We start from the raw sequence: 13,622 nt of genomic DNA on the forward strand, positions 1-13,622 counted from the left end.
GCGGCGGGCGGGCGGGCTGCAGCTCGGCTCCGCGGGAGGTTGCAGCGCTGCGCCTTTCACCCGGAGCGAAGTTGCGGGGTGCTCTTCGGTAGAAGTCGTCTCGGACGGGAGTGGGAAGCGGTGCTGCTCCCGGGAGCCTTTCCCTGAGCTGCGTGTCGCCTTGCAGGGGCCGGAGCTATGGCTGAACATATGATGATGTCCATGAACCACGGTGGCACCGGGCTGCAGAGCTACCGGATGGGTGTGAGTGGGCTGCAGGGACCACCGCAGCATGGGCAGCACGTGCTGAGGACGCTACCTGCAGCAGGTCAGATGATGCCTTATGGAGGGGCCGGAATGGATGGTGCGATGAGGCCCAGACCCAACCTCAGCGGGCAGATGAGCCACCACCAGATGCAGAATGCGATGATGTTCAACGGCCCGAGTCAACAGCAGCAGCAGTACATGGGGCCGGTGGGCACCCAGCAGCTCATGGCTAGTATGCACCTACAAAAACTCAACACCCAGTACCAGGGTCACCCACTGGGCATGAGCAACGGGCCCATGGGAGCTGGTGCTCAGCAGTACAGAGTGGGGCCCAGCCAGCACCCAGGCATGCAGCACATGCCCTCACCGGCTCTGACCTTGAACGTTATGGACACTGATCTCATAGACGAGGAGGTTTTGACGTCCCTTGTCCTGGAACTGGGGTTGGACCGGATTCAGGAGCTGCCAGAGCTGTTCTTGGGACAGAACGAGTTCGACTTCATTTCAGACTTTGTTAGCAAACAGCAACCCAGTGCCATCAGCTGTTGAGGGGCTTTGAGCTCCTCCTTGTGTCTTAGTGGTTTTGAGTTTGTTTCTAACTTCCTTCTCCACCTGCCATCCTCCTCCCTTCTCCTGCCTTGCCCTGTCCTGGATTCCTAACCTCCCTAAAGAGACAATCATCGGACACTGGCTTGCAATGGATTGCTTTTCTCTTCTGTGTGGTTTTTCACTTGGGAGTTCATGGGGTGGGAACCATGTGTACCCCAAACAGAGCAGATCAAGAGTTCTTGCTGTAGAGCTGCCTCTAAATGGCATTAACAGGATTTCTGGCTTAAATGGAAGTAATGGACTTACGACTTTCCACAACCAGGCTTTGAGCACAGGGAGCGACGGGCAGCTGGCAGCCCTGCTGGGAGCTGGATTTGCTCAAGGATTCTGCGGTGCCAGCAAAGTTAAAGGATCCCCAGAGAGGATTGTCTCCCCACTGCATGGTTTGAACCAGTTTGCCCTTGCAAACATGGGTGGGGTTAGATTATTTCTTGGGACTTTCTGCTGTGACAGTGAATAGGTTTTCAGCCTTGTCTGTTCAGCTCAGAAAGGGGCTCTTCCCCACCAGCAGGCTTTTTTTTTTTTTCTTCCTCCTGAACTGACTGAGCAAAATAAACTATGCCTTGGGGAAGGGTGTGCATAGGTGCCTAAATGTTCATCCCTGTGGAACTATGGGTCTCCAACATGTACAATTAGCAATCAACTGTAAAATTTACTCACTGTTTAGAGGCTAATTCAGGCACAAGGCTTAAAGCTGCAGTCTAGCTCCACTTTTTTCCACCTCTGAAACCAAATAAAGACCGTGCAACTGTATATTCCAGAGCTAATCTTATTTATTTTTCCTATGATTATTTATTTGCAAAGGGCTCCTTTTGTTATTTGGCTTTGGGACCGCTGGGAAGGATGCATGGAGAGTACTGCAGCTTTAAGATGCTGGCTTCAGGAAAAAGAAAGCCTGGGATAGTTTTCAAGCTGCGTTTCAGATGATCGCTGCAACCCAAGGTCTTTGTGCTGAGCACACAGGGCTGTGTAAATCTAACACCCTCGGAAAGCGATAAAGATGACTCGATTCCTAATTCCCTTACTCGGGGAAGGTTAAATGTAAAAGCTGGTGGGGTTTTGTTTCCTCCGCTGTCTCTCGTTTCCAGGCACTGTGGAAAGCTGCTGGTATCTCCTAGTTGCTGCTGCCCTCTGCTGCTGACAGCTCCTGACAACGACCAAGAGAGAATGTACAGATGAATTTGCAAATAAAAACTGAAACGTCTCCGGTGTGCATTTGTGTAGTGCTGTCTCTGGCATGGGTGCAGTGTGGAAGGCTGGGAAGAAGTGGGGTTCTTCTGCTGCTGTTGGTGAATCCCATCACCCCCAACCTGACACCCAAATTGTAAGGATTGTGTTTAGAGCTTAAGGCTTGGAATAAGTACTGGTGGATTGGGAATATGGTCCATTGTCAGTCCTCATAGCGTGGCTGGGAAGGTGAGGTGCTCTCTGTATTGAGGTTGATGTCCTATGGATGGTGGCTGCTGCTGCCTGGCCCCATGGTGCTCACACAGATGTGTGGGGGCTCCTTACTCTTCTTGCAGACCCATCAGCTGCACTCAGAAACCTCTGCCGCTTTCTGTGCCGTAAAGGTCCTAAAAATCAAGATGGCCTTTGGGATTTCCTTCTTTCCCAGAGCTGAGGTTTTTCTTTTTGTATGGTTCCTAACAAGACCTCTTGTCCTGCAGGAATTTTTCCAAGTGTCTCTCTGTTGCCCTGCAGCAATGGAGCTGTGGGTGCTGCTATTCAATGGCTGAATAACTTTGGCCACACTTTGGATCACCTCTGGGTGTCACCTGGCCTTGTTCCTTGTGCAGCTTTAGAGCAAGTGTGCAAGTCCTGTCCTTGCAGAAAGCCTTTGGTGATTGTGCCTTTGCAATCTGGAGAGCTGATCAAAACGTGCATGGCACAGCTGGTGTTGCAGGGGTGAGAGCTCCATTTGGGCTCTCTGCTTGGGGGCAGTGGGCTGTCAAAGACCTGCAAGAGCGTTGCTTTCTCTGCAGAGGTTGTAGTTAAACAGCTAGAAGTTGGCAGCTGGATTTGTTCCTCAGATTAGAAGAGCTGAACCTAAAATAAACAGGCGTGTTATAGGTTGTTGGTTGTGGCTGCAGGGGGAGCAGGCAGTGCGATGCACCACTGTGGCCAGTAGTGTCACAGCTACAAAGCAGGGAACCACGTCCACCCTGCAGCTGCAGGATTGTCAACTTTAGCATGTTTTTTAAGTGGTGTCCCAGGAACAGGAACACATTGCTCTGTAGGAAGCACTTTGCATTTGATGCAGTTTGGATGGAGAAACATATCTGCATGTCCTCTTGGCTCTGTCCCTACGTCCTGCTGGGAGGTGGTGCATGCAGGGTCGTGGTGCTCCTGGAGCACAGGAGCTGAGAGTGTCAGAGTTGTGAAGGCACTGCCAGGTCCCAGTCAGCACTGTCTTGGGACTTTGTCCCTGCAGGCTCAGCTGAGTGTATTCCAGTGTCAGCTTTTTCACCTCTGCATTTCCCTGGAAGATACCATTGAGGTCAGCTGTTCGATTCCCCAAATAACTCAGGCCAAAGCCACATATGGTTTCTGCTAGTGATGCACTGCTTGTGGCTAGGTGAGCCTAAACTTGCTTTTCCCAGTGAGCTGACCCTGACCTCTTCACCCAGCAGCAGGGTGTTTCTCCAAAGCCTCAGCGTTTGCAGGGAGCTGACATGGAGTACTGGAAACCATTGCTGAGCGACAGTGCCACGACAGTTTGGGAGCTCTGAGGACAAAAGCAGCCTCAATGCAGGATGTGCTCTTCAAACCTGCAGCACACTCCTTGCATGGTGCATCAAATGATGCTGGGAAGCACCTCTACAGGAGTCCCTTGTCTTTGCTGGGATAAAGGAAGATTCTCCCATCCCACTGCCTGCTCCTGGTGGGATGGCTGGGGCATTCCTGTCCCCTGCTGGGCTCTGTTACGATCCAAATAGGTTTTGTAATTATACTTGTAAAGACCAGGCCTGGAGGCAGGGAGCGTGTGTGTAAAAGTACAGAAAGAAAAGGCATTTCTGTACACCTCTCTCTCAGCCCACGTGTCTGCAGGACGATGAAGCTCGCAGATAACACTCAGTGATTCAGAGTAGTAGAGAACTGGGGAAGGATTTGTGAATAACAAGTGATGGAATGAGCAATGACTGGTAAATATCAGGTGATTGCAGTAGATTTGACCTTTCTGACTTCAGCTGCAGCTACTCAGCAGAGATCTTTGTGTCATAATGAATATTTGTATGAAGAATCTTAGCTTGTTGTTCAGCAGAAGACAGAAAAGCAAAGGGAAAGTTAGAAATCATTAGGAGAGACTTAGAAAGCAGAAGGCAGCAATGAGTGCCCTGCAGTAAATACAGAATTCAGTTGCATCCTTCGTACTGCCTGTGCTGGTGAACTGTCCCAATGCTCACCTGCTTATCACAAAAATGATACTAAGAGAAACTGTAGAAAAAAGGGCAACATGCGAAGCAGAGAAATATTTCTCAAAAGAAATGATAAAATATAGTATGGCCATCTGGTCAGGAAGTAAAATTCTGGGTAGCAAAGATTTGTAAAACAAATAAAAGGGAAGGGGAATAAGGTGTGATTTTTCCCCAGTGTATTCGAAGGTGTCTGCTGATCCCTGCAGCTTTAGGTCCCAAAAGAGACAAAGTCCCATTTGCTGTCAAAGGGACTGAGAACACCAGATGAGAACTGCTGGGGAAGGTCAAGCCAAAAGCCCATCTAGCCTTACATGCTCTCTTGGAGCAGGTAGAGGGGGCATCTGAGAAATCAGGTGGTTGGATGTGGTCCTCACGATGCTCCTTCCCAGCTTTTGGAAAGTAGTGGTCCAAGGAGCTCCTGTGCCACAGGTTATCCCTACCATAAAGACACCCAGCTGGGGCCCTACCCACCCTACAGTCACTATTTAATTCGTGGATGCATTCAGCAATACCTGGTGCCATCGAAATGCAGAGAGCTGTGAAGATGTAAGAAAGCTCTTTGTAAGATGCTTAAGCTCTGCAAACTCCTCTTCATTTTAAACCTGCCACTGACTCACTTTGTTGGGTGTCCCCTCATTCCCAATCATTCCATACTCATCTCCTCCACACCAGTAATGATTTTATATCTTCTGTCATGTTCCTCCCAGAGCCACCCCCCATTCAAGACTCACTTCATCTTGTAGATTGTCTTCATCACCTTTTCCTGTCCTGTTTCTAGTTTTACAAGATGGGGGAAGAAACAGCAGTACTTTAAGCCATAGATGTGTCATGTATTTCTCCAGTGCTATAATTAGGACTAGCTGTTCTATTTTCCACTTATTCATCACAGAGCTATAGAAAGATTTGGACTGAAAGGGACCTTTGGAGGTCACTGTTTAATCTCCTGCTCCAACCAGGACTGGCTTCAGAGATAGGGCATGTTGCTCAGGGCCTTATCCATCCAAAGTCTGAAAACCTCCCAGAATGGCATTTCTCCACATCCTTGTTTCAGTGCTGCACTGCTCTCATTTCTTTCCCAGTTTCTCCCATTTCAGTTGCTTGCTGGTTGACACAAGCAGTGACCTGGCCTGTATACACAGACTCCGAAGGATAATATTGCATTTGTAGCAACTTTTGCATGGTATGGTTCTCTCTCCTTTGAGCACTACCAGCCAAGGTGATGGAGGATGACCACCTCTGCATGTTAAGAAAGGTGCAATTGTTGCCCAGTCAACAGCAAATGTCATTCTCTGTTGATAGCTGTGGCAAGAGCTGCAGCCCCAGCCCTATCCTACACATCCTGAGCAGTGGGACAGGAGAACTTTGGCTGTAGCAGAGGGTGCTGGAGGGTTTTGTGGCTTCTGTAACAGCCAAATCTTTGGGAAAGGGAGGATTGGGGTTTTGCAGGAAATGACCATCAGGCCAGAGTGTTTTTGGACCTCCTTCTTAAATATTTAGAACAAAAAAACACGTCCCTGCTGCACTGGAATGCAGGTGTTGGTGCGACCTATGCAGCACAGAGTAGGGTGAGGAAGGGAAGCTGACACACATCTTTGATGCAATACAGTAAGCATCCCTGTTCCAACCAGGACTTGGGACAAAGTAGGGAACCTGCCACAGCTCATCTTCATGTCCATCTGGATTCACAGGAACCAGCTGAGAGTTCAGGGTCAGCACGTATGTGCGTGGAAAAGAGTCTGAAAGCACCAGCTGCTGGCCTGCTGACTCAATGTTTTCTTTCTCTTTTGGGTCAGCAGCTTTGTGTACTCTCTGAATCATGGGGAAGGGGTCACAGTCAAGAAGAGCAGCACAGAGGTGTTGTGCTGTGCACCTCTGCCCTGAGCCAGGCATGCAGGCTGTGGTCTCACACACGTGCTGCTGTGGAGCATGCATGGAGAATGGTTCCCCTTTTCTTTCACCAAATGAAGCATGAATTCCCAGGAGCTTCCACATGACTGGGAATTAGGGAAAGCAGCTCTTTGCCAAATCCAAGTGATATTTCCAGATCCAACAGACTAAGCCCATAGCTTTGCAAGCAACTGCTTTTGCAAGCATCTAATCCCAACCCGACTCCTAATTCAGCCAGTGTGCTGAAGGAGGGGGAGAGAAGAGGGTATGTGCACCCCAGGTCTCTGATCAAACACACGGGGTTACTCTGTGGTCCATCTCTAGCAGTATTTGTAAGATGAAGGTCCCTCCTGGGGTATGTAGTTGGTTATGGCACATTACAACACTGATAACTTTCAGATGCTGGTTTCAGAGTGCCGTTAGGTTGCTTCATAATTGCTACACCAAGGTATGGACCAAGTCCTGCTTTTCCTGTTTCAACTGTAAATGCAAAAGACGGTTACAGGGCATTATAGCAAACTGAAAGAAGTTTTGGCAAGCCAGCCAAGTCCCGTTTTCAGTTGTGTTTGTGTAGCTCAGAAGCACTGAGACCTTTTAGTGCAAAGAGGGCCACGTTGCATCCTGCAGCCTCCGGATGGAAGATAATTTCCTTTCCAGATTTGCCAGAAATATCCCCGACTTCACATTTCCAGGGAATTCTACAAGTTCAGCCTGCTCCAAAAGTCTGTGTCTTATTCATGACCTGTGAAGCACAGCGTGGGTGAGGAGACCTCAGTTCATCAGCTTTCTTGTCTTTTCCCACTCCGTTCTGTGAGCAGTGCCAAGAGCAAGCTGTGTTTACAAAGGGGACACACTTAGGTCAGGGAAGGAGCAGTAGTTTTAATAATTAAACACAGTCTTCCTCAGTGTTTCTGATGAAAAGAAGAGGAAGAAGAAGAAGAGGAGCTCAGCAATGTCTGGTCTGCTGGAGGGGTACAGGAAAGGGTAGGCAGTGTAGCCCTACTTGGTGAAATTAAGTAAAATCCTCAGAAAGCATCTCACGGAGGTGAGATTTGAAGGTGTCTATTTGCCTCCTGTGATAGGAAAGCAAAGCAAGCTAAACCTTGAGGACGGTGTGCTACACACCCCAGAGCAGACAAATGCCACTCCAAGTGTGTGCATGCAGCAAATGCTGCACAGTGTTCAGTGGCTTAAAAAGAAACTGCTAGAAACCACTGCTGAATCCTGCCCATACACCCCAAGGAGCCCTTGTGCAAACACAACTGTTGCATTTGTTAAAGGCACGACTGCCACAGATGCCTGATTTCTCCTGCAAAGCTTCTGCAACAATCCAGGGCTGTGAACAACATCAGCTGAAGTGTTCAAGGCTGCTTCAGATTGGAGGATTGTATTTCCAAAGAGTTTTTAAAAGCTGTCGGTGCTGCAGGGTGTCCCAGCATGGGGCTGCATGATCTGCTCTGTTCACTTCAGTCTGAAGGACCTTGGGTGAATTCAAGGCAAGGAAAGTCAAGTTTATAAATAGCCCATCTCAGGAAAAGGCACTTTCCGTTCTTGTGTCAGTACATTGCAAAGAATAAAGAACATTCATAGATGAAAAAGCTCTTCTCAACTTTTCAGCATGTAAACCTCTGCATCTGCTTCAGTGTGCTCAGCTCCCAGGGCCCAGCAGGGTGGCAGGCAGGGGGCACAGCTTCCTATCCTGCAGTTTGGCACGGCCAGCAGGCAGAGAGGAGGCTCCTTGCAGCACGATGCTCTTTGCAGCACAATGCTCTTTGCAGCATGGTGCTCCTTGCAGCACGATGCTCCTGCAGCACGATGCTCTTTGCAGCACGATGCTCCTGCAGCACGATGCTCCTTGCAGCACGATGCTCCTGCAGCACGATGCTCTTTGTAGCACGATGCTCCTTGCAGCGCGATGCTCCTGCAGCACGATGCTCTTTGTAGCACGATGCTCCTTGCAGCGCGATGCTCCATCAGCTCCTTCATTTCTGCACTGCAGATCGAAGTTACGTGAGAACTCTGAAGAACTTGAGCATGCTGGAGGAGCGCTGCAGTGCAAGGGGATGGCCTTGCATTAAAAGACCTTCCTATGCTTTCACAGATCACTGGAATGCAGGCTAAAATACACAACAGTGCAGGAATAAGAAAGAAAAAAGAAAAGAGAGGTGAATCCTCTGTCATAGTGTAATAGTGGCAACAAGACAGCTAGGAGAAAAGGGATGGACCCTGCAGCTCCTGCTCCAAGCACAGCAACTCGGTCCAGGAGCACCATATAGGAACTTTGAGGACCCAATGTAAGCCGCAGGCATCTTGCAGGCTACTCTGTTAAAGAGGCTGTTTCTGAAGACCTGTCCCTTTCTGAAGGGCAGATCTGACACCCCGGGTCACCCAGAAGGTCCACGGGGCGCTGCTGCCTCCCGGTGGCCCCGGCGAGCAGCACAGCCCAGTCCAGCAGCAGCACTGGGGGAACTGGGAGGCTGGGTGAGCATCGTGGGTCACTTCCGGGCGGTTTGCTCCCGGTGCAAGGCATGGATTGATTTAGCAGTTAACATTCATGCCTGCTGTTGATGAAAGCTCTTTGTGAACGAGGATCCATCAGGAAGCTCGAGCCGTGCTCCCTTCTACCATGGATCGTCAGTCCATGTGTGCAGTGAAATCTCGTGACCCAGAGATTCCCTTTGTCATTACCATTTTTATTGGTTCCCTCACCCCCCCCTCCCCAAAAATAAAAAAAACAACCCTATTTCTGGGGGCAGAAAAGCACCCAAAGAAGATGCCGGTCCTTTCAGGCAATGCAATGTGTAAATTATCAGGCCAGAAATTTACACAACAAAACATCTCCAAGGGGCAGGCTGGTTGTCTGTCCTTCCTTCAGGGCTGACACTGGCAAATCAGAACAAAAGAGCAGCAAGAGAAAGATCACTTTTTCTCCTTGATGAGAGCATCGTTGTTCATCGAAGGACGGAGAGAGTGCAGGGTTTTATAACAAGAAATGCACCTCACTGAAATGGAAGCTCTTTCAGAAGAGCAGCTCGTCCAGAAGAGCAGGCTGTACAGCTGAACTATTGCAGTGTGGACACAGAACTTCGGAAGCCACAAAGCCAAGATAGAGACCTGGATTCTTACTGTGACCTGGTACCATAAGATGGACCATCAGGAAACTCACTAAGCCTCAAGTCGGAGACATTCCTTACCAGCAGCGCTGGATGCATGGGGGTAAATCCTGCTACCATGCATAGCTGACAATAAGATCTTCAGCTTATACATATTTCTTGTGTGACACGTGTCGAAGTTCCTCAGAGTGTGTTACATGTTCAGTGACTGGTTCCAAGCAGGACCTACTGTTTCCTTGGTACAAAGACTCAGAACTTCCTTATCTTCACAGTTCAGAGACACAGCTTTGTTATCTAAGCAAACTGCAGAGCAGGGCTAGCCATCAATGAACACTAGCAAGCTTAACAATGTTGTTACAACTGATAACACTTCCATAGAAAATATATATAATATGATCTTTCACAGTATTGGTTCTTTCCTTCAGACTGTGCTTTTATGTCTTGACAACAGTTTGCTTCGTTGGTGCATCTAAAAGACAACACATCAGCACAAATTACTGCAATCCAACACCTTCATACTTGTTTCTCAATTTACTTTCTTAAAACTTTCTTAGGAATGTAATTTGGGGATTTGGGGAGGATCATAAAATCATAGAATGGCCTGGATTGAAAAGGACCACAATGATCATCCAGTTCCAACCCCCTGCTGTGTGCAGGGTCACCACCATCACACCAGGCTGCCCAGAGCCACATCCAGCTGGCCTTGAATGCCTCCAGGAAGGGGTATCCACAGCCTCCTTGGGCAGCCTGTTCCAGTACCTCACTGGATGATGTTATGATGATTTTATCTTCTCTTGGAATGCGTTCTATTTCACATTAGTCTGCGTCACAAAAAGGTTCAGTGTGGGAAATGACCGACTGCACTCAGTGTCCCAGCCATGCCTGTGCTTTGTGAGGAGCCCATTTGCTCACAGTCTTAACATAACGTTGATCCATTGTGGATCCCCTTTATAGCGCTTACAGTACAGCAATGGATAAAACAACAGACACACAGACAGCCCAAATAAAGCACTGACCCGCACCAAATCAAAACCGAACAGCTTCACCAAAGTGCTGAAAGCCCCGAATTGCCTCGAATTGCCCCCAAAATATCTCCCAAACCACCCCGTACCCGCGGGGCTGCGAGCACGCCGGGAGTGGCCGCGATGCTGCCTCCCCGCAGCCAATCACAGCACGTGTTCCACCTACTGACAGCTTGAAGAACCAATAGCCGCCAAGTTTTCACTTTTACCTTGCGGAGTGGCCAATGGGAAAAGGCGAACAGCAGCGAACCCGGCGTGAGGAGCACTCCCATAGGGCGGGGCCAGGCGGGAATCGAAACAGAAACTGTCAGAACCTCTGCGGCACCCATGGAGCAGCCGCTGCTGTTGGCGGCTGCGGACGGGCCGGGGGGGGGGCATACGGCTCTCCCCCCGGGGTCTGGAGGCTCTGCGGGCCCTGCCCGCTCCCCTGCACGTGGTGGCGGCGCTGGGGCCGCCCGATGGCGGCTCCGTGTTCCTCATGGAGCAGCTGGCGGGATCGGGCTGCAGTAAGGGAGTGGAAGCCGGGAGCTGGGGAGAGTGGGCGCAGAGGGGCCGGCGGAGATCTGACCTCGTCCCCTCCCCCCCCGCCTGCCCTACAGGCTTCCCCGGCAGCCCTGGGCTGTGGATGTGGAGATGCCCGCACCCCGAGTGGCCCGACCGTGAGCTGCTGCTGCTGCACGCCGGAGGATTCCTCGGGGGCGAGGAACCGGAGGTAACGAGCGGGGTCCGGGGTGGGGCGGTCCCGATCCCCCGCCCCACTGAGCGACCCCCAGTTCTCCTCCCTCCCAATTCCTCCCCTCTCGCAGGATGCCGCCGGGCTGCGGCTCTTCATGCTGCAGCTGCTGCTGGGCAGTGTGCTGGTTTATGGCAGTGGTGATGGCAGTGGTGACGGCAGTGGTGACGCACAGGAACAGCTCGAGCTCCTCACGTATCCTCTGTGTTTGGGGTGTGGTCCTTTTCCCCCTTTAGGCTTTTTTTGTTTGTTTTTTTTCCTGTTTTCCTTCACTGCGCAGCTACGCCCAGAAGTTGCCACACCATCTGCGCCTGCTGGAGGAGGAGGAGGATGAAGAAGATGAAGACCATCTGCTGCGCTTCGTGCTGCCGCCCTTCGTCTGGAGCCTGTGCAGCACAGCCCAGACACCCGAGGATGAGGAGTTGTTGGAGGATGAGGACCACAAGCTGGAGTCAGCACTGGGCGGCCCCCCAGGTGCACTGTGTCCCTAGTTGCCATGTCCCCAACCCCCATGTCTCTGCATCCCTAGATCCTCACAGCCACCTCTTCCACTCCTGTCCCCATGTCACCCAACTGTCTCTGTGTCCCTACAGGCCCCGTGGCACGCTGTGTCCTGACGCTGTTCCCTGAGCAGAAGCTGTTCCGTGTGGCCGACAGCAGTGCCGAGGGCCTAACCCGGCTCTGCACCCACCTGCTGGGCTGTGATCCCAAAACAGAGCCTGGAGGGGCAGAGGTGGGCGGTGCCTGTGAGTGGGGGTTCTGAGGGTTGATGGGGGTGATGCTGTGGGACCCCCTCTAAGGATGCCATGTTCCCAGACCTGGCAGCGCTGGCAGAGCGAGTGGTGGATGCAATGGAAGAGGATACAGTGCTGCGGATTGGGCGGCTCTGCCAGGAGGCCAAGGAGATGGCACAGCAGGTAGATGGGGGCACAGAGACACCGTGGTGTCCCCATGTCCCCACACTATATTGTCTCTATGTTCCTATGTCCTGACACCATGTTGTCTCTGTGTTCCCACACTGTGCTGTCCCTACACAGGAAACTGGTGACAAGTGGCCCACAGCCACCAACTTTTGGCAAGATGACACTTCTCTGAGGAACAGTGACACCAGTGACACCATCCCACAACACGATGACATCCCCCAGGCCAGCACCTCCCCAGGACATGATGACACCGATGGTGACACCACTCAACAACAGGAGGATGCGGCCTGGGTGGAGGCACCATCCCCCCACCCACTGTCCCCAATGCCAGCCCCACTTTGCCTGGTTTATAACAGTGACAGCAACAACCTGTCACTCAACCCCAGAGCACTGGCAGTGCTACGTGGTATCACCCAGCCCGTGGTGGTGGTGGCCATCGCTGGGCCCTACCGCACCGGCAAGTCTTTCTTGATGAACCGGCTGGCAGAGCGGCGTACTGGTGAGCTGGTGCAGGGGAACCACATCCATGTGGGGCATGTTTGGGGGCGTTTTCGGGATTACTGATGGTTCACTGCCTACAGGTTTCCCGTTGGGCCCCACAGTACGGGCGGAGACCAAGGGCATCTGGATGTGGTGCCTGCCACACCCACGCCAGCATGGTGTGGCACTGGTGCTGCTGGACACCGAGGGGCTGGGAGATCCCCAGAAGGTGGGTATCAGGAGTAAGCAGCCCCAGGCCCTCTCATAGCCTCCTGGACCCTCCTAAACCCAACTGTATGTGCAGGGTGACAACAGCAATGACTCCTGGATCTTCTCACTGGCACTGCTGTTCTCCAGCACCCTGGTGTACAACAGCATGGGCACCATCGACCAGCATGCGCTGGATCAGCTGCGGTATGGGGATGAGTGGGAGGGTAGTGACACAGTGACATGTTCCCATGGTGGTGACAGCGCTCACATGGTGACACACTGACATGGGTTCTGCAGGCTGGTGACAGAGCTGACGAATCACATACGTGTGCGGGTGGAGGATGAAGATCCAGCAGCTGAGTACAGCCGCGTCTTCCCCAGCTTTGTCTGGGCCGTGCGTGACTTCACACTGCAGCTGCGGGAGGGCGAACGTCTGCTGACTGAGGATGAGTACCTGGAGGATGCACTGTGCTTAAAGCCCGGTACGGCCATCACCATGTGTCACCATATGTCCCTATGGGTGGTGGCACTGTGCTGATGTTGGTAATGCAGGGAATGGGCGCGTGGTGCAGGAGCACAATGAGTTGCGGCGCTGCCTGCGCGCCTTCTTCACGCACCGCAAGCTGTTTGTGCTGGAGAGACCGACGGCTGACAAAAACCTGGCACGACTGGAGGAGGTGCGGGAGGATGAACTGCAGCCACGCTTCCGGCAACAGGCAGATGCCTTCTGCCAGCACATCTGGGAGAAGGCGCCGGTGAAGGAGTTGCCAGGCGGGCGCCGGGTGACGGGCATCAGTGAGTGGCAGAGCATGAGGATGGTGTGGCACACGGGGGATGTGTGTGGGTGTGATGTGTCTCAGCGATGGTGTCTCCCACAGTGCTGGCTTCCCTGGTGGAGAAATATGTGGCTACCATTGTGAAAGGTGAAGTGCCTTGTGTGGAGAGCACAGTGGCAGCACTGGCAAGGACCGAGAACACCGCGG

The 13,622-nt window shown here is 51.9% G+C and overlaps 2 protein-coding genes across 2 annotated transcripts in view; both read left to right on the plus strand.

Annotated features, from left to right (window-relative positions):
* The first annotated feature begins 6 nt into the window (after positions 1-6).
* Positions 7-2,059, plus strand: LOC100541944 (cbp/p300-interacting transactivator 3). Its single transcript, XM_003212484.2, has one exon. The coding sequence runs from the start codon at positions 178-180 to the stop codon at positions 793-795; it is 618 nt and encodes a 205-aa protein (XP_003212532.1). The 5' UTR covers positions 7-177; the 3' UTR covers positions 796-2,059.
* Positions 2,060-10,594: 8,535 nt separating this feature from the next.
* Positions 10,595-13,622, plus strand: part of LOC100543118 (guanylate-binding protein 1-like) — a 3,622-nt gene continuing 594 nt past the window's right edge. The window contains exons 1-12 of the mRNA XM_019622724.2: positions 10,595-10,799; positions 10,893-11,005; positions 11,100-11,221; positions 11,307-11,500; positions 11,620-11,772; positions 11,843-11,943; positions 12,064-12,448; positions 12,531-12,658; positions 12,734-12,843; positions 12,937-13,121; positions 13,192-13,434; positions 13,518-13,618. Of these exons, the coding sequence (XP_019478269.2) occupies positions 10,772-10,799; positions 10,893-11,005; positions 11,100-11,221; positions 11,307-11,500; positions 11,620-11,772; positions 11,843-11,943; positions 12,064-12,448; positions 12,531-12,658; positions 12,734-12,843; positions 12,937-13,121; positions 13,192-13,434; positions 13,518-13,618 (1,863 nt within the window). The 5' untranslated portion in view covers positions 10,595-10,771. The remainder of the gene's footprint in view (positions 10,800-10,892; positions 11,006-11,099; positions 11,222-11,306; positions 11,501-11,619; positions 11,773-11,842; positions 11,944-12,063; positions 12,449-12,530; positions 12,659-12,733; positions 12,844-12,936; positions 13,122-13,191; positions 13,435-13,517; positions 13,619-13,622) is intronic.

This window comes from Meleagris gallopavo, chromosome 25 (assembly GCF_000146605.3).
Source record: "Meleagris gallopavo isolate NT-WF06-2002-E0010 breed Aviagen turkey brand Nicholas breeding stock chromosome 25, Turkey_5.1, whole genome shotgun sequence".
NCBI lineage: Eukaryota > Metazoa > Chordata > Aves > Galliformes > Phasianidae > Meleagris > Meleagris gallopavo.

What these genes read in the sequence shown, in the direction of transcription:
- LOC100541944 (XM_003212484.2), top strand. Translation starts at nt 178, where the DNA reads ATGGCTGAACATATGATGATGTCCATGAACCACGGTGGCACCGGGCTG.